The sequence below is a fragment of the Pseudorca crassidens genome, chromosome 12, assembly GCF_039906515.1.
Source record: "Pseudorca crassidens isolate mPseCra1 chromosome 12, mPseCra1.hap1, whole genome shotgun sequence".
In the NCBI taxonomy this organism is placed as follows: domain Eukaryota; kingdom Metazoa; phylum Chordata; class Mammalia; order Artiodactyla; family Delphinidae; genus Pseudorca; species Pseudorca crassidens.
The window spans coordinates 89,079,056-89,099,431 of NC_090307.1; the positions used below are offsets into that span (position 1 = coordinate 89,079,056).

General features: G+C 46.1%; 1 protein-coding gene across 2 annotated transcripts in view; it reads right to left on the reverse strand.

Moving 5' to 3' along the window:
- The window catches only part of TMEM132D (transmembrane protein 132D), a 639,752-nt gene that overhangs the window by 77,982 nt on the left and 541,394 nt on the right, over positions 1-20,376 (reverse strand). For both annotated transcript variants that reach the window (XM_067701195.1, XM_067701196.1), the window contains one exon: positions 8,641-8,781. In XM_067701195.1, the coding sequence (XP_067557296.1) occupies positions 8,641-8,781 (141 nt within the window). The remainder of the gene's footprint in view (positions 1-8,640; positions 8,782-20,376) is intronic.

The window sequence follows — 20,376 nt, forward strand, 5'->3', positions numbered from 1 at the left end:
TTATACATATGATATATATATATGAAAAGACTATGTAGGAAAATATGTATATATAGGATATATAGAAAAGTGAAACTATCTCTTCTTTTCCTCCCCTATAAAGGACACTATATAGATGAAACGTTCTTTAGGATATAGATAGATAGATAGATTATATATAATATACATACATATATGTAATATGTATATTAATATGTAAATAAATAATACACAAATAGGATATTTACGTAGGTGTCCTATTTTTCGCCTCCATGGAAGAAACTATGTGAAACTATATATAATATATATGAAAGTATACATATAGGATATATATCTGCCTATATGTTAAACTATATATTATAGCTTATATAGGATATAATACATATAAGAAAATATCTCCTACTTTCCTTCTCTGTAAAGTATATATGAGAAACAATATTTGTGAAGAAATATATGTAGGAGATAGGAGATATATATATACATGAAAATAGAATTTTCTGTTTTCCTCTTCAAATCATGAGGGCAGGACTTTGTTTCGCTCACTGCTGAATCTACAGCACCTGAACCATGCCTTCTGTGCATCAAAAACTCAGTAAGTATTTGTTCAATGATTTATGTTTATAATTAAGCTCTTCATTAGACTAGTTATAAGCATTTCAGTGCAGTTTTAATTCTGACTACCATATGGGCGCCTCCACAATATTTTCTGCAATTTGGGCTTCTACAGTCTTAACCTGTAAAAAAAAAAGTATTTCCATGTACAGTGGTGGCCCAAATGCTCATCTCTGGTCTTCACCAATACCTGAGCATTACCTGGGCTGGGCCTCTGCTGTTTCTTACAGCCTGACTTGTGTTCAGGCCTGCTGGAGGCCTGGGATTTGGGATGGATCTCTGAACCCTCCATCCAGTTGCTCAGAGATTTGAGGGTCCAAAGAGGACCCTCATTTGCGATTTGAAACCACACGGATTCCCCTCCTTGACTGTGACCATTGCCTCCAAACTGAGAAATCTAACTCACTAGTTTTACTTGGAAGGGCCCTAAGCTGGGCTTTCATCTTGGTCACAAACACTCATTATGCTCCTGGCACTGTCTCTCTCTCTCTTCTTGGATCAAAGATCACTCCCTCAGGGGAAAGCCAGCAGAAACTTCTGCAACTCACCCTAAAATTAAAATCAAGATTCTGTGTCAAGCTCTTGTCAGACAGAAACCCTCAGTGCCAGGCCCTGAAGGACAAATAATGAAAAAAAAAAAAAAACAACCTTTTGGCCAAGTATAATCTCAAATTTTGGATTCCACATGTACATTTTTGCCATCCTTTATCCCCCTATTAATTTTAACTCAGTAGAAGCAGAAGATAAGGATGTGCTGCTGGGTTAGTGCTAATTATTACTGCTATCTTCATTAATGAGAATTTCTGATGTAAGTTGGGGTATGAATCACAGCAGGTGTGTTGTACATTCAGATACATTTTAAATGTGATGTGCGAGCTGGTAGCTGTGTGCCTCATTTTACCACCAATGGAGGTTTGACTCCTAACTCATCATGCAAAACACTACCCTTCTTTTGTTAGGTTTCAAAAGAACAATGCAATGGCTTTGTGCCAATGACATGCATCCTGTACATGATGCAGTCTTTAAATGCCTGAGCACTGAGTCAGAGGATTTAAAAGGGCTTATGACTCATATCTCATGCCTTAATGCACCTGTTGTCAACATGTTTTCCTTCTTCATATAACAATGTCCTTGTAGTCACAGAATTATAAGTCAAAGAAATAATTTCCATCACAGAAATGGAGGGGAATTAGCCAGCTCACCATTATAGGCATGTTAGAATCCTGGAAGGTGCTGTGCCTGCAATTTGGGCTTCTGCCACCAGGAGGTGCCCATCAGGAATCCTTTGGCTGATAATGAGCATCTGGCTCCAGGTGTACAGAGATGATGCCTATTGGCATCAAGCAAACAATACATCCGAAAGCCAAATTTCACAAAGTATGTGTGTTAAGAAAAAAAATCAATGTAACAGAAAATACCATGGGAAGGGAACGGAAGATCTGATACTTTGTGCCTTGCTGGATGTTTATTAATGTTCAGTACAAATCTGGGTTTATTCTACCATTGATTCATTCCACAAACATTTATTTATTAAGTAACTGCTATGTGCCAGGCCTTCAGTTAAGTCCAAGAACACAGAAATGAGTCTGACAAATACCCAGTCTAGAATGTCTCCAAACCTGGCAGTCTGTCCACACATAAATAAATAACTGAGGATAACCACATCCCAAGCACAGTCACACCTTTACCTAAGAGTTAAGGTCTAAAGAAAGGTGCCTTCACCTCTAGTGAAATTACTCTTGAAAATTTTTTAAATTGGGGCTTTTTGGACGATGAGTGTATTGTCTGACCTCTAAAGAGGTCCCATCAGAGCATATCCCAGAATTTACACAGGACTGGCCTAGAGACCATATATTCTTTGCTCTTGGGTTTGAGCCGGTTCTGAGACATCCATTTTGCTCCCACAAGGGGCAGCCGCTGTGAGAATGAAACTCATACAGAAGAAAATGTGGCTATAGGTGAGGGGGTGGGACAGAGAGACAAGGAGAATATTCTCATGGTATCTCTTGAGGTTCTGAACAAAACCCCCCAAAACTAGCCCCGAATGAACTTTTCAATTACATCAACCACACTTATTTTTTTATATAAACTTATGTCAGTGTGGGTGGGATTTCCTGTTATTTCCAACCCCTAAGAATCACAAAGGATAGTCTCATCAGTATCTGAAATGCATCCTGAGGGACCCACTGCCTTCTTAAAAACCCAGCATCCTTGGGAGGCGTAAGGTATCATGTCTTCACATAATTTACAATTCAGCGCGAATAAGCCTTCCAGTGATTTCCTGAGAGGAGGTTTTGATATGGATGGAGGAGAACACAGGAGCTTACTGGGCCTCTGGCTGGGAAGGAAGAGAAAGCAAATAAAAATAAAAAGATGGGGGGCAGGGGAGATGGGCTTTAAAGACAGACCTGCTGCTCAGAGGTTTCCCAGGAGCCTCTGAACAGGTGTTGAGATGCTTCTCCAAGGACCCCTTGGCTTCTTTCTCAAGGGCCTCTAAATGACACCGAAACATTATCTACACCAAGTGATTCTCTTTCAACACCTGTGATTCACAGAGCAGCATGGTGACAGCAGTGTAGGTTGTGGATTTTGATTTTTAAGTTGTGCATCAGGTGGTGAGTCCTGTGGATGGATGTGAAATTGAATGCAGGGAGCTTCTCTACTTTCCTTGAGTCTCTGCATTTCTGACGGTGATTTCATGACTCCCAAGATGACTCAAGTCATTCGGAACTCTTTAGGGCACAAATATCAATGCAGACTTCTTTGATGACTGGTATGATAAGACTTACACAAATTGCTTTGCACAAAAGGACTCTATTCGCTCTTATTTAGGAAGTGGTGTGGTGGGATTCAAGTGTTTGAGCAGTGTCATAAGGAACTGACTTTTATGCACAGCGGTCCTGGCTTCCTCTGTTGTTTTTAACTCCCTGGCAGGCTCTTTTCTCAAGATGGACCCTAATAACTCCAGCATATCCTCTCAGGGATAAGGAATAAGAACAAAAGGAGATAAAATGCTTCTCTTGCAGGAGTTCCAGCCAGAGTCTCAGGACTGCATCTGATTGGCTGGGATTGGATACTGGGTCTCTCCCTAAGCCAAGGACAGTGTCCAGAGGGATGCAGAGCTTTGATTGGCCACGACAGGTCACATGGCCACTGAAAGCTGAGATGGACATACCATTTAAATTGCATGGATTTAAAATAAATGAGGGACCTCCCTGTGGCGCAATGGTTAAGAATCTGCCTGCCAATGCAGGGCACATGGGTTCGATCCCTGGTCCAGGAAGATCCCACATGCCGCGGAGCAACTAAGCCTATGAGGCACAACTACTGAGCCCGCGTGCCACAACTACTGAAGCCCGTGTGCCTAGAGCCCATGCTCCGCAACAAGAAGCCACCACAATGAGAAGCTCGCGCACCACAACAAAGAGCAGCCCCTGCTCGCTGCGATTAGAGAAAGCCCGCGCACGGCAACGAAGGCCCAACGCAGCCAAAAATAAAGAAATTAAATAAATAAATTTGTAAAATAAATTAACTGAGCCACGGGTATGAAATACACACTGTGGGAATGCAGTCAGTAACTATGTATAATATCTCTGTGTGGTGACAGATCGTAACTAGACTTATCTTGGTGATCATTTTCAAATGCATAGACATATCAAATCACTAGGCCGTGTACCAGGAACTAACAAACATAGTGTTGTAGGTCAATTATACTCCACAACCAACCAACCAAACAAAAGAGATCAGATTTGTGGTTACCAGAGGTGAGAGGGGAGGGGAGGGGGAATTGGATGAAGACAACCATAGGTACAAACCCTTAGTTACAAGATAACCAGGTACTAGGGATGGAATGTACAACATGATAGACAGAAGTAACCCTGTCGTGTGTTATACATGAAAGTTAAGAGAGTAAATCCTAAGAGTTCTCATCACAAGAAAAAACACTTCTTTCTGTTTCTTTAATTATGTATCTATAGGAAGCGATGGATGTTCACTAAACTTATTGTGATAATCATTTCATGATGTAAGTCAAATCATTATGCTGCACACTTAAACTTATACAGTGCTGTATGTCAATTATATCCTCATAAAACTGGAAGAAAAAAATAAAATAATTAAAAAAAAGAATTTTGAAAAAGAAAAAAAATGTGCACAAATTTGCTGCAAAGACGTGGAGGAATTTTCTAGAGAAAACCAGGTTATTGTTATCAGAAAAAGGGTAGATGAAAGCTGGAGAGACAAAGCATACACGTCCATGACAGGAATCAGCAGTGCTTCCTAAAAGCTGTACAACCGAAAAGAAACGCACAATGGATGACATACCCCGTTCATAATAAATAACCGACAAACAGACTTTCCGGAATATAAAATGACACGCAGAGCGTCGCAAACCGGAAGCTGATAAAAGTTTAAGTAATAGACCTCCCCAGGGGTATTTGTGGTTTCTGAGATCTTTCTCTTCTGCAGGTTCACCTGCATAGTTTCCTTAGCACTTTCCTGGGGCCATGATGGAGAGGGTCCTCAATAAATGATAAACCAGACGGAATGGCATATGGTTTCAGTGATAAGCAATAGCAACGTGGGGCAGACGCATCACAGAAGACTTCATGGAAGAAGCACATCTTCAACAGGACCTTAAAAAGTAGGAAGAGCTTGGATGGGTCAGAGCACGCTGGTCAATGGTCTTCTTGGCCAAACTTCCCGATCGTGGTTCAATAAATGCTTGTTTGAGGAAATAATAATAAAGTTAAGTAAACCACCCCTCTGCCTAGACTCTTGCAGTGATTATCTGACATCTACAGGACTAAAACCCCAGGACCCGGCTTCCGTGGGTCCCCTGCATCTGAGTTAGACTCCCTCTCCAACTACACGTCTTCACATATCAGGTTGTGATGTTTGACTAGTGAAATGAGACCCAGTTTCCTTATTTTTCAAATGAGGATCCTGCCCGTCTCTAGAAGTCAAGACCGTCACTGCTCCTGGCACGTAGTAAACGCTTCAGAGAAGGGAGTTATTTTTATCATTAAAATGAACAATCATCCTCCCACATTCAAGCCTTGCTGAGCTCCAGTAGTTTTCCAAACATCCCACGATCACTCATGCCTCTGTCCACTATCTTAGTTTGGAGTCTCTGTTTTTAAAATAATTTATTTATTTATTTATTTACTTTTGGCTGGGTTGGGTCTTCGTTGCTGGGCGCAGGCTTCCTCTAGTTGCGGCGAGCGGGGGCTACTGTTCGTTGCGGTGTGCGGGCTTCTCATTGCGGTGGCTTCTCTTGTTGCGCCGCACGGGCTCTAGAGCGCACGCTCAGTAGTTGTGGCGCATGGGCTTAGTTGCTCCGCGGCATGTGGCATCTTCCCGGACCAGGGCTCGAACCCATGTCCCCTGCATCGGCAGGCGGATTCTTAACCACTGCGCCACCAGGGAAGTCCCAGTGTGGAGTCTCTTGAAAGCAGATCCTGAGACCATTAGCTGTAGGCAGGAAAGTGGTTCCTGGCAGCAGATGGGAGGAAGGTAAGGAAGACAAGAAGAGGAAGGAGGAACGACAACCAAAGCTGTGTTGTTGATTTGGTTGCCCCTGGAGCACGGGGGGCTCAGCCCTGCTGGGGGCTTCTGAGCAACTGCGTGGGAGGCACAGGCGTTCAGAAGGACGGAGGCGGCAGCTGCTCTACGGGGGTAGGGTTGCCCCTGGGGATGCTCGCTCCCCAGAAGACTGAGAAAGCTCTCCCAGCTTTGGAAACATCCCTGAGACAGATAAGCTGAGAGGCTCACCAGGCTCTAGGGTGGGACACCGTCAGAGCATGTGCAACAACTTTCCCCTTCAGTTACAGCTGAAATCACAGGGGGCCAAGGTAATACGGCCACACAGCACCAAGACCACCTCCGACCACCTTCCTTCGCGCTGTTTCCTCTGCCTGCCATGTCCTTTCATGTCTGTTTTCAATCTAGCCGACTGGATGTATACTCATCCTTCAGGTCTTAATTGAAATATTTCCCCTGAGAACGCTTTCATGATTCAGTTACACATTTCCTCTTCAGCGTTCCTTGTTCATTACTGCACTGTTGATTCCTTCATTCCACAAACACCTGTTGAGTACCTACTACAGGCCTGGCATTGTGGTAAGCGACGGGGATACAGCAGCGAATGAAGGGGACCAAGGTAGCACTGCCCTCGTGGAGTTTACATCCCGGTGAGACAGTGTGACAATGAATAAAATGAAAATTTTGAATATATAATATAGTTGAAGACATACAAATGTATGATGTACAATTACATAGACTAGACTATAAATAGATGACATATATGAATAAATATGATGGATAAAGGGGAAGCAGGGATGGAGAAAGGCAGGGCTGTGTGAAAATTTTACGAACTTTGTGCAGGAAAGGCTTTGGCAGGAAGGTAAAGGAGGGAGCGGGCTGGGCAGCCATTGAGGCGAAGAGAGTTGTCAGATGGGGGGGAGAAAGGGTTTCTGAACTGTAAGAGGAACAGCAAAGTCTCGCGGCTGGAACAGAGGTAGCGAGAGGGAACTTGGCAAGAGGTCGGACCTGAGGCAGGCGTGGCCGGCTGGGCTGCACTTGCCCTGTCCTCGTAAACACTCTGACTTTTCCTTTGAGATGGGAGGGAGCCAGGGGATGGTTCTGAGCTGAGGAGTGACATCACCAGGCTTGCACTTGGGTCATCCCGGCTGCTGCATGCGGCCAAGGTGGTCCCTGGGAAACCAACGAGGAGGTCGCCGCTTTGACCCAGGAGGGTTACGGCGGCTTGCAATGGGGTGGTGGCAGGACACCTGGGGAAGGGTTGGCTCCTGGCTCCTCGGTGTGTTCAGATAGCACTGCCAGCAGGATCTGCTGAAGGACTGGATGCGGGAGAGAGAGAGAACGGGAAGTCCAGGGTGTGCCATGATGCTGCTCTGGGCCACTCGAAGGATGGATGTACCATGTACTGATGTGAAGGGGCTTCTGGAATAAGTGGGCGGCGGCGTGCCATGTAACGTGCCACAGGGCTCTGTCGTCTTCTCCCATCTCTGCCTTCTCTCCAAGCAACTAAGGACAGGGATGTGCCTCTAACTTGTGGTCCTAACATCTGAGACGGCACCCAGCGCTTAGCGGCGAGTCAAAGCTGCGTTTGCCCGCGGCCCTCTCGTGGGTGGAAACGCGCCCTGGGGTTCTCACGGGGGCAGAGAGGTCCCGCGGTCCCTGCGCAGAACAGGCAGGAAGGCTGTGCCTAGTGCCGGGACCACAAGGCTGGGAGTCCCTCTCCCCGGACCGCACCCCTCACCAGCCTGGGGCGTTTGCTGGCATCTCACAGCATCAGAGGAGGTGCCGGGATGCCTTCGTCTCCACAGTGGGTGGTGGCAGCGTGACAAACCCCTCTCCGCTGCCGACTGGCATCGTGCTACAAGCTGCCTGGCAGAGCAAACTCAGTCCCCCGCCTGGCACAGCCCCCAGAGGGCCTTTGCTTTAGAGCACTTCTGCGTTCAGTGGAAAAGGAGAAAGGAGACGCCAGAGGAAAGGAAAGAGTCTGCGGCACTCACGTGAGGCCCGGCGGGAGCTGGTCACCTCATCCCTAAGTCAAGGAGAATTCTGCGGCTTGGCCAGGGAAGCGGAGACCGGTTGTGAATCAAAGCTGGGGGTAACTGTATACTTTATACCCACACTGACGTTCCACAAACGCTTTGCGCGCTGAAATCACCCCAGAGCGTGGCTGCGTACGTGTCCATCTAGCTTCCCTCCCCTTCCCAGCCGGGTGGTCGGGGGCCCGGAACCTCGCTTCGGACGCTGGTCCCTCACCCTCGCAACCTCCCCAGGAGGTGGGGAAGAGGCCACAAGCACTTGGAAACGCGGAAGGTCAGAGCATCACAGACCGAGACTCCTCCCCAGACCAATTCTCATCCTGTTCTATTCCTGGGCAGGGAATGGAGGCGGCAGGATAACCAGAGCGGGATCGGGGGGCATCCCGAAGGGCCCCGTGGTCCCAGCGGGTCAACCAACACTGATGCCGACACGACAGCGGATTTCTGCGGGGGCCGGGAGGTGTCGACTTGCCTTAATGACGTCTTCATCGGAAGAGCGGCACTCCACAGACTTGAGATCGGTCACGGCGCCGTCCTCCTCCACGGAGACCACCTTCACCGGCACGGCCACCGTCTTCCCAGTGAGGACGGCTGTGTTCAGGATCTCCGCCTCCTGGAAGACCAAACACATGCTACGGTCACACCCCTGCACGCACGCAGGCAGACCGCCTTCCCCAGCCTCCCTACAAAGAGCCCCACCCCTACTCAGGCTCAAAAAGCCCGGCACTGGGCACCGGCCGAGGGGTCACGGCGGCCAGGAGAGAACGTTCCGCCATCACCCAGACTTGCACAGGGAGAGTATGATGGAGAAGGGGTATCACATGTGGGGGCAAAGGAGCAAATGTATCACTAATATTGTGCTCGACAAACCTCACCATGTACCAGGAACTGCCCTAAGCACTTTATAAATATGGACCTATGAATTCTCACAGCATCCCAACGCGCATTCGTATTCGCTCCATGTTGCGGATGGCACAGAGAGGTTTTGTCATTTGCCCAAGGTCACACAGCTAGGAAGTAGTGAAGGTGGGATTTGAACCCAGGATGCTCAGCTCCTGAGTCCATGTGTTCGCCATTCCAATTGGTATAAATCCACACAAAATGATTCCAATGTCAGCAGTCAACTGTTGACCAGAGGAGCAAGGTGCCTAGATTAGTAATGATGCAGGGGGCAGGCAGAGGCTGTGAGAGACCCTCACTCTGTAGGCTGTCGCTCAGGCTTCTTTCACTTACTGCCAATTTTCACATCCTGGCCTCTGTGCTTGTCTGGAATGCTGTGATGGCCCCAGTGACACTCCCAATGCCCCATCAATGTGACACACGCACGCACAACACACACCCAAGCACGTGTTTTCCCTACTAAACACTCCCTCCAGAGCTCAGCTCAACACACGTGTGTCCTCTGGGACACCCCCCGCCTGCCCCTGTTATTTGCTTGCAGAGGCCGAGGACATGACAGCCCCTCAGAGCCCAGGAAAGAAAGGCAGGGCCTCTCCTTCAGGCACCCGACACACCTGCCGTTTTACTGTTACTTATAGTCGTTCAATCCTTTCATCCCTCTTCTAGAAGGTAAGCTCTGCGGGCTCCACCTGCTTTCTGCTCACCAGAACCTCGCCCAGAGCCCGTGGAAGGCATGGAGAAGGGCCCAGCAGGGAAGGAACTGGAATCCACATCGGCATGAGCATCTCCTTGCTGTGTCTCAGTCCTCTGTGCATGAGGACCTTCTTTTATTAATTTTAATTTTCATCGAAGTATAGTTGATTTACAATGTTGTGTTGGTTTCAGGTGTACAGCAAAGTGGTTCACTTACATATATACATATATTTATTCTTTTTCAGATTCTTTCCTACTATCGGTTATTACAAGATATTAGAGTTCCCTGTGCTAGACAGTAGGTCCTTGTTTATCTCTTTTATATATAGTCGTGTGTATCTGTTAATCCCAAACTCCTAATTTATCCCTCCCGCACCTTCCCTTTTGGTAGCCATAATTTGTTTTCTATGTCTGTGATTCTATTTCTGTTTTGGAAAGAAGTTCATTTGTATCATCTTTTTAGATTCCACATGTAAGTGATATCATATGATTATTTGTCTGCATGAGTCCCTTCTTCTTGGCACTGGGTACACAGGTGACTTTTCCCGGACGCTGAGCAACAATCCTTACTCTGCACTCAGTGCGCCCATGCCTTCTCTGGCTACTCTTACTTATACTGTTGTGGCTTGTGAACGGGCACAGTCCTGGGAGGTCATATGAGCCCATTTCTCAGATGGAGAACACTGAGTCCTAGGAATCTCATTCTTCTCTGCAGGGATTGTCACTTCTAATCACATGAAAATCAAAGTCCCTGGGCTTCCCTGGTGGTGTAGTGGTTGAGAGTCCGCCTGCCGATGCAGGGGACGTGGGTTCGTGTCCCGGTCCGGGAAGATCCCACATGCCGCGGAGCGGCTGGGCCCGTGAGCCATGGCCGCTGAGCCTGCGCGTCCGGAGCCTGTGCTCCGCAACAGGAGAGGCCACAACAGTGAGAGGCCCCCGTACCGCAAAAAAAAAAAAAAAAAAAAAAATCAAAGTCCCTGTGTAACCCGAAATCTCTGTATAACAAGACTTCCAAGTTCTAGCCCATGGCATTCTCAGTTCAACCCCCGTTCATCACATGTCCATCGTGTTCTAAGAGGTTCTGTGTCAGCACGCACACCAAGTTTCTTCTGTCAGTCTGAACTTGACTGACCTAGCCTGGGAACAGCAACAAGAGAACATCTGGACAGGACTTAGGAGCTGTTTAGGGAGGTTCTGCATCTCTTAGAGACAGGCTTGCAGAGATTCTGGTTAATTTGGTTTTCATGTGAAATCACAAACGCCTGTTTAGCCGCACGCCAGAAGAAGGCGTAGAAGTTTATCATCTTAAAATTACATAACCGTTTTCCTTATGTCAACTTTCCATTTCTTATATAAGATCTTACTTTTCCTTTATAGGACACGGTTCATTTTATACTTAGCTCATTTGGTTTAGCCTTTGGAAATGATAATATATATATACACATATATGGATATAAATATACATTTTGTTCCTTTATTTTAATTCTGAAAGACAAGACTACAGTTTGTAACGTTCCTGAATTTCAAAGCCCATGTCTCAAACTGTCTGAATATGCATAGGCCTCCAAATGCCCCATTGCTTATGCACCTTTTTTTTCCCTCCCCTGTGGGTTCCCAGCCAGATTTTGTTTTATTTTGGGTACAAACATAGTAAAAGAATAAAGGAGCCCAGTCAGAATGTGGTGCTACTTTCTGTTGCCTCTGGGAAGGAAAAAGGCCGGCCGTATTTTTCTACTCTAAAGGGTAGAGATCAAAAGGAACTATTCTTACTTTGGGAAGAAGTGGAAAAAATGCATTTTAACTCTCGGGCCCAAAGTGGCCCACTTCACAGGGAAAAAACAGACTAGAGGAGCAGCATGAGGACACCAGTATCAAAGAAAACAATTTTGCACATCAGTGGTGGAAAAGTAAAGAGCACGTCTGCTCCAACTCAAAAGGCCTTTAATGCATTTGCAGTCAGCTCAGCATCATGAGAAACGACCCTGTGGTAACCAATGAGCAGCTGTGAGCCCGCACATCTGGGGTGTTTTCTTATCCTCTAAACAGAAAGCATCGCTCTGCCTGCAGGATCTCGGTGGGGATGAGGGACTGAGATTTCAGGCTTGGTATTCCCCTGCCTTCTCTGGGCAATTCTTTGATATTAAGAACCTTCTCTTAACTCTGCTCAATATTCGGTAATAACCTAAATGGGAAAAGAATTTGAAAATGAATAGGATATATATATATATATATATATATATATATATATATATATATATATATATGTTTACAGAGGATATATATAACTGAGTCACTTTGCTGTACACCTGAAACTAACACAACATTGTCAGTCAACTATACTCCAATATAAAATAAAAATTACGAAAAAAGAAACCTAGATCAAATCCACCCAATAATCCATGGATTTCATGGTTATAAAAAGCAATATATTCCCTACTGCTTTTTTTTTTAAGTTGTTGCTGTGTTTCGTTTGAATGAGTTAAGTTTGTTTCTTTCACTTGCATTAATAAAGTTTTGAGTAGTGCAAAAAAATAAAATAAAAAAGGTGAAAACAAAAAAGAACCTTCTCTTGTGCACCACTGGCTTTCTCTAGGACGTGAATGGTGGGTGGATGGCTCACAAAAGTCTCTAGACAAGAGGGTGGTGGTGATAGTGCCTGCTGAGCCCTGGCTTGGGCTGAGACGTTGTCCCATAAAACCCTTGAACTCAGCTGCCTTATTGCCGTGAGTTCACCTTACCAGAGCCCCTGCGCCTAGGAAACAAAGGCAGCATCTCTTGAGAAAGCTCTGTCTCAGTCCTTACTGATAGCTCCATGCTCGCCTTCTCCCACCTGGACATCCTGTTCTTGCCAGTAAGTCCTTCCTGGGAATCTGACAACACAGTTGCAGAACTTCAGGGTCACCAGAGGATAGGAGGGAGTGTGGGTGGGGAAAGAGAAGCTGACTGTGGCACCAGAAAAAGGGACAACCTCCTGAGTGAGGCCACACATCCTTTTCTTGGAATCTAACTAATTATCATCTATTGTAAGGAAACAATAACCGTCCTCATTTTGCTGGAGAAATGATGACCCGCATCTCGTTTTGGAAAGCCCCTAGAATAGATGCTGGGGCGAGGACTCAAGGGCCACTTGTTTGGGAGGTTCAGGAAACTTCAGGAAGGGAGTGGGGAAAGGATACAGGGAGGAAGAGGCAGCCAATGAGGGTGTGTGTCCTGCCAGCAACCACAGTGGAGGCTGGAGCTTACTCCTGCAGGGGTTGATCTCTTTTACGAAATATACCGTGCATTTTATATATTTCAATAGGTTGAAATGGATTATGATATATTTCCCTGCGGGGACGTTATCTGAAATCACCCCTAAAAATAATTCCCCGGAGGGGCAAGGGAGCTGGGGTATTTATACATTCGTCCAGCCTGCTGTGTGTGTAGGCAGACAGGCTTCGACAGTCCCAAGGAAAGCTCCTGGCAGACGGTAACACTGGGAATTGGTCTGGAAGGGTGTAAGGGAAATGCATACAGCACCGACAGTCTGCTGTGACTTAAGTGTGAAGTAATTTGACATATGGAGGTCTAACGGATTGGAACCAACATTAGAGTGTTTGTTTGTTTTTTAAAAATTTCCTCCTGCTTCTAGGATTCCAATTTTCTCTTCGCGTATGAGCACCGTCATGTGTTCACAGGCACTCTTGAAAATTAATTGTAAAACAGAGGAGAAGATAATGGGTACAGGAAAACATTACATGAGACGGGAAACAGTCTAAATCACGTCAAAAACAGAAACAGACTCACAGACATAGAAAACAAACTTATGGTTACCAAAGGGGAAAACAGGACAGACGGATAAATTAGGGGTTTGGGATTAACAGAGACACACTACTATATATAAAATAGAGAACTAACAAAGACCTACCATATACCACAGGGAACTATACGCGATATCTTGTAATAATCTATAAGGGAAAAGAATCTAAAAAAGAATATATATGTATGACTGAATCACTGTGCTGTACACCTGAGACTAACACAACATTGTAAACCAACTATATTTCAATAAAAAGTTTTAAAAAACACATCAAGGGGGCTTTCCTGGTGGCGCAGTGGTTGAGAGTCCGCCTGCCGATGCAGGGGACGCGGGTTCGTGCCCCGGTCCGGGAAGATCCCACACGCCGCGGAGCGGCTGGGCCCGTGAGCCATGGCCGCTGGGCCTGCGCGTCCGGAGCCGCTGCTCCGCAACGGGAGAGGCCGCAGCGGTGAGAGACCCGCGTACCGCAAAAAAAAAACAACACACGTCGAGAGATGGATCTGTGTGTTAGAGACAGTTTGTAACTCACCCAGTGTGCACTCTGCCTTCCTGCCTACTTACCAAAATGCCAATCTCGTTTGCGGCTGTAAACTGCCCAGCTAAACTTACTCCATCTCTCTGGCTGTACTTAAGCTGTGACACAGTCCTGCTCTGTGACATATAAATGGCAGTGACTGGGTGAAGCTTCCATGGAAGTTTAAAAAAAACAACAGATCCTGAAGGTTGTTTCGTGCTACCCTTTCTTCCTTCCCACGGCGCACAGATGATGCTGGAGCTGGCGCTGTCTCTTGTACCCCCAAAGTTGGAGTTTGCTGTTAAGAGCCACACGGTTCAGTGTAGTACAGTTGGTTAAGAGTGTGGAAGCTCTCCCGGGTGGCACGGCGTTTGAGAGTCCGCCTGCCGATGCGGGGGACGCGGGTTCGTGCCCCGGTCCGGGAAGATCCCACGTGCCGCGGAGCGGCTGGGCCCGTGAGCCATGGCCGCTGGGCCTGCGCGTCCGGAGCCTGTGCTCCGCAACGGGAGAGGCCACAGCAGTGAGAGGCCCGTGTACCGCAAAAAAAAAAAAAAAAAAAACAGTGAGGAAGCTCATATGGGACCATTGGGTTCAAATTCCACCTTTGACACGATTCACTGGGTGACCTTGGGCAACTTAACTCCATTTTTAAAAAATTTTTTATTAAATATAATTTTTTTTTGACTTATTGGCTTAGCTCCCCAAACCCGCGCTCCCTGCATTGGAAGTGCAGAGTCTTAACCACTGGACTACCAGGGAATCCAACTTACTTAACTCTTGGTGCCTACATTTTCTCAACTATAAAATGAGGATAACAGTATCCACCCTCGCGTTTGCCCTATAGGTTTAGGTGAGTTTATAATTGCAGAGTGTTTACAACACTGCCTGGTGTCTAGGAAGTTCTAAGTGTTCGATAAAGACAGTAGGTCCCTTACATACGAACCTTCAAGTTGCGAACCTTCAAAGATGCAAACGTGCATTCCATCAACGTCAGGCGTGAGTGCAATTGCAGCTTGCCCTCCGTCTCCTATTGCTGACGATACTTCAGCTCTAGCATCTCCCACCTCCTCTCCCTCCTCCAGTCAGTAACTCTTCCTGCCTGTTCACTCGATGCCAGCCCCTGTGTGCCAGCTGTTGTACTGGTACTACTGTACTTTTCAAGGGACTGTATAGTAAGATTAAAAATGTTTTCTTTATTTTTTGTGTTTGTTTTTTATGTATTATTTGTGTGAAAAGTATTATAAACCTATTACAGTACAGCACTATATAGCCGATTGTGTTAGCTGGATACCTAGGCTAACTTGGTTGGACTTGAGAAGAAATTGGACCTATGCACCCACTCTCAGAATGGCCTCAGAATGGACTTACTGGACCCAAAGGTGCACGATGACTGCAAAGGAGTAATGTCCCCCAGAATTCCTGTCCGCTTGGAACCTCAGAATATGACCTGATTTGAACATAGAGTCATTGCACATATAATTAGTTAAAATGAGGTCATGTTGGGTTTGATAATCCAATGACTGGTGTTCCCCATAGGAAGAGAAAACACAGTCAGAAGCTCAGGGAAGATGGTCCTGTGAAGATGGAGGTGGAGACGGGAGGGATGCAGCCACCAGCCCAAGGGGCATCAAAGATGCTGGCCTCACCAGAAGCTGGAAGAGGTAGGAAGTGTCCTTCCCAAGAGCTGGCAGAGGGAGCATGTCCTGTTGACAGCTGGAGTTTTGATCTGGAGATTGCTGAACTGTGAGAGAATACATTTGTTTTTTTTTTTTTTAATTGAAGCATAGTTGATTTACAATGTTGTGTTAATTTCTGCTGTATAGCAAAGTGATTCCATTATACATATACATACATTCCTTTCATCTTCTTTTCCATTGTGGTTTATCATAGGATATTGAACGTAGTTCCCTGTACTACACAGTAAGACTTGTTGTTGATCCATCCTATATAGAATATCTCACGTCTGCTAACCCCAGACCCCCAGCCGGTCCCTGCCCCCGCCCCCTTGGCAACCACCTGTTCTCTATGTCTGTGAGTCTGTTTCTGTTTCGTACATAAGTTCATTTGTATCATATTTTAGATTCCCCCATAAGTGATATCATATGATATTTGTCTTTGTCTGACTTACTTCACTTAGTATGATAATCTCTAGGTCCATCCATGTTGCTGCAAATGGCATTATTTCATTCTTTTTTATGGCTGAGTAGTATTCCACTGTATATATGCACCACATCATCTTTATCCATTCATCGGTTGGTGGACATTTAGGTTGTTTCCACGTACATTTCTGTAGTTTTAAGCCACCGCATTTGTGGTACTTTGTTAGGGCAGCCCCAGGAAACTAGCACAATGACTGAGCCCCGAGGAGAAGCAGTCTGGATGCTGGAGGCCCCACAGCACTAAGCTGGGACAGCATCCTCTGAACACACCTGGAGAGAAGACTAAAATCGTGCTCATTTCATCCTTCTGTGTTTGTGTGTCCTGCTACTCACAGATAATCACAGTCCTATCTGACACCCTGGAGGGAAGAAATCCTCATCAGTTTTCACAGGTCTTAGGCTGAAATAAGCAAGGTAAATTGCCTATTGTCCCTTAATGAGAAGAAAACCATGTTTGGACCTTCAACATTACGGTGGCTTTTGGAGATCATTTTAACATGTGGTTTTGAGACGATCCCACGTTTGTTCAACTGGACAAACACGGTTGGAACAGAACAAATGCGGTGTCAGCCGCATCCACTGCTTCCTCTCTGAGCGAAAGCATCATAGATGAAGCCGTGGGCACCCCATTGGAGGAGCGGCGAGAAGGACAAATGTCCCATTAAACAAACAGAACGGAGCACAAATGGAAGCACCGCCTTCGGCTACGATGTGCGAAGCTTGGCTGCACGTCTCCGTCTGGGAAAGCTGGAGCCTTGTCTGATCAAAGCGGCACGCAGCCCCATCCCTTCACCTCCAAGCAGGGCGTTTCACATCTTTTAACTCAGTGAGAGAGAAATTTGAAAGATGGGCGTTATGAGGAGTTGGCAATAAAAGTTAACTGGCACACTCAGCTTGCTTTTACTTAGATTTGCACAAAGATAGCATTTCCTCTGGGGACTTATAAGGACAGAAGAAGAGGGTGTAAGCTCTCCAACAAACAAGATTTGAGTGAAATATCAAAGTAAATTTCCTTATAATATTTTTAAAGGAAAATAAAGAGTTCCTGGGATGGACAGCTTTTGTTTTCACCTGCCCCAAGTCCTTCTGCCTAACAGGACTTCAGTTTTCCTTTGGGGAAACCATCCCTTCTTTTTAGGACTGAAAATCACCATAACCCTCTGCCCCTGGCCACAGAAGTCGGCAGACCTCTCTGAAGCTATGACAGTCAGGTCCTCCTACCCTGGATTTGAACTTCATTCAAGGAGAGTGAGGCAAGGGCCAAGGATGTTTCTATTTCCTTCGTCCCACTGGCGGCACCTGGAAAAGTCTGTCATTTGTCCTCTTATCTGTATTTCCACTAAGGTACTGGTTCCTGCCTTTTTAACTATTTTTATCTACTCTCTGAGAGAGCCTGGATTCATTTGATAAATTCCTTTTTAGAGGGTAGAACTTATGTTAAGTGTTCTCACCACACACACTAGTAATAATAATAATAATAATAATAGGGGAGGGAAGAAACTTTGGGAGGTGATGGATATGTCCATGGCCTTGGTAGTGGTGCTGTTTTCACAGGTACAGTTAAGTCCCCTACATACGAACAAGTTCCATTCTGAGAGCGCGTTCGTAAGCCCATTTTGTTCCTAAGTCCAACAAAGTTAGCCTAGGTACCCACCTAACACAATCGGCTATATAGTACTGTACTGTAATAGGTTTATAATACTTTTCATGCAACTAATACATAAAAAGAAACAACACAAAAAATAAGGAAAACATTTTAAATCTTACGGTGCAGTCCCTTGAAAAGTACAGTAGTGCCGTACAACAGCTGGCACACAGGGGCTGGCATCGAGTGAACAGGCAGGAAGAGTTACTGACTGGAGGAGGGAGGGGGGTGGGAGATGGTAGAGCTGAAGGATCGTCAGCAATAGCAGACGGAGGACGAGCTGCAATTGCACTCACGCCTGACACTGATGGCTCAGGTGCTGGTTCCTTGCTGGATTCAAGTCTATCCACCCTCTTGAAAAAACGATCCAGTGATGTCTGGGTAGTAGCTCCTTTTTTTTCGTCGTAGATGACACGGCAGCACTGGATTGCATTCTGAACAGCAGCTGCAACCTTCATGTACCGTTCTACGTTAGGGTCCTGTGCCTCAAAATCTAACAGTGCCTCCTCAGATAAAGAAAATCCCCTGCCACTTCCTGCGTCATGAATCTCTTCGGTTCTTCAGTTACTTCTTCTTTCTCTTGTTTCTCACGAAAGCACAAACACTTGTAGAGGATACACGCACGTGACAATGTACGCCAGACACGTGAACTGACTTATGTGACTGGACATGTGGACGGACGTTCACGTCTTTGAAAGTTAGCAACTTGAAGGTTCGTATGTAGAGGACTTACTGTATATACTTATCCCCAAACTCATCAAGTTGTATACTCTAAAACGTACAGCTTTTTACATGGCAGTCATACCTCAGACGTGGTTAAAACAAACAAACAAACAAAAAACAGAATCATTTTCTTTTGCTTACAAAGAATCCTACTTCATAAAGGCAACCAGGAGACTTTAGATGAAAGCACATTGTTTTATAGGGTTTCCTTCTAATTCTTATTGAGAGGCAGACTTTTTATTTCTTTAATGATTATCAATTTGTTAGCCAATCTGCAAACTGGATACTGCATTAGTTTGAGTTTTCCCCCAAAGCAGAGCCTGAGACAAGGCTCTGGATTGAGTTATTTATTTGCAGGGGGTGGGAGTGAGGAGTGAAGCATGGGAGGCAGGGAAGGAGGGAAAGCCAACAGTAGGGTGTGCACAGGCTGGAAGCACTCGTCCCCCAGGGGTGTACCGTCCACACTTGGGCACAGGCTCCCAGGATGCAAGAAAAGCCCTGGACCCACCTGTGGGAAGTTGTCTGAACGACTCAAGCTGGGACCAGGTCAGGGAACTGCCCAGAGGAGGGCTGAGGGCACGTGACAGGGCACCAGCGACAGCAGCTCCAGAAATGGCCCCAGGTGTTAGAAAGTTGCTCCCATGTCGGGTAAGAAATTTCCCAGGATAAACTCTGGGATGAGTATTTTACTTCATTTTTTTTAAAAAAGAAACACACCTGGACATTCCCGCTTGCACAGAAATATGTGGGCAGAACTCACACTAATTTAAACAGCAGGTTTCAGAACTCAAGCTTCTTTGCTTTCCTGCTTATCATCCTTGGATAGACTAAAATAACTTATCACTGAATAAGACCAGATCAAATGCTCCACTGAAGCAAAGACACAAACACGGTGGCATCCCTACGGGTCGTCAGGAGATGAAGAATTCACACACCCTGAATCAAGGACCTGCACTGAGAGCAATGGTACCATCTGGGGAGCTGACCTTGTGCCTTTGGGAGCACAGCTGAGATCTGCCTGCAATTTGCAACATTCTTATTCTTTTCCTGACACTTCTGCAACTTCCTGTATTGCTAATAGATTTGTTTTTTAAAAAAAAAATAGGTACTCGGGCTTCCCTGGTGGCACAGAGGTTAAGAATCCGCCTGCCAATGCAGGGGATACGGGTTCGGGCCCTGGTCCGGGAAGATGCCACATGCCGCGGAGCAACGAAGCCCGTGCGCCACAACTACTGATCCTGTGCTCTAGAGCCTGCGAGCCACAACTACTGAGCCCGCGAGCCACAAGTACTGAGCTTATGCGCCACAACTACTGAAGCCCGCACGCCTAGAGCCCATGCTCTGCAACAAGAGAAGCCACCGCAATGAGAAGCCCATGCACCGCAATGAAGAGTAGCCCCCGCTCGCCACAACTAGAGAAAGCCCACGAGCAGCAACAAAGACCCAACACAGCCATAAACAAATAAATAAAAATTAAAAAAATAAAAAATTGGTACTCGATTTCTTACCATATTTACCCATTCTTCAAAATATCTTGGAACTAATGTGCAGTTCCGAGAAACACTTGTCAGTCAAGGATCTCAGTTGCAGACAACAGAATCCACCGCAGCTCATTTCAGCTGACAGGGATTTGTCGAGTGTGGGCAGAGCCCTGCACTGTTGATGGACTTGAAGGAACGGTCTCCAGCCCACGTCCCAAGATCAAGGCCTGGAGCCATGGACTTGCCGCCTCTGCCATGATTAGGAAGCTGACAAATCAGCCAGATGGTTCTAGA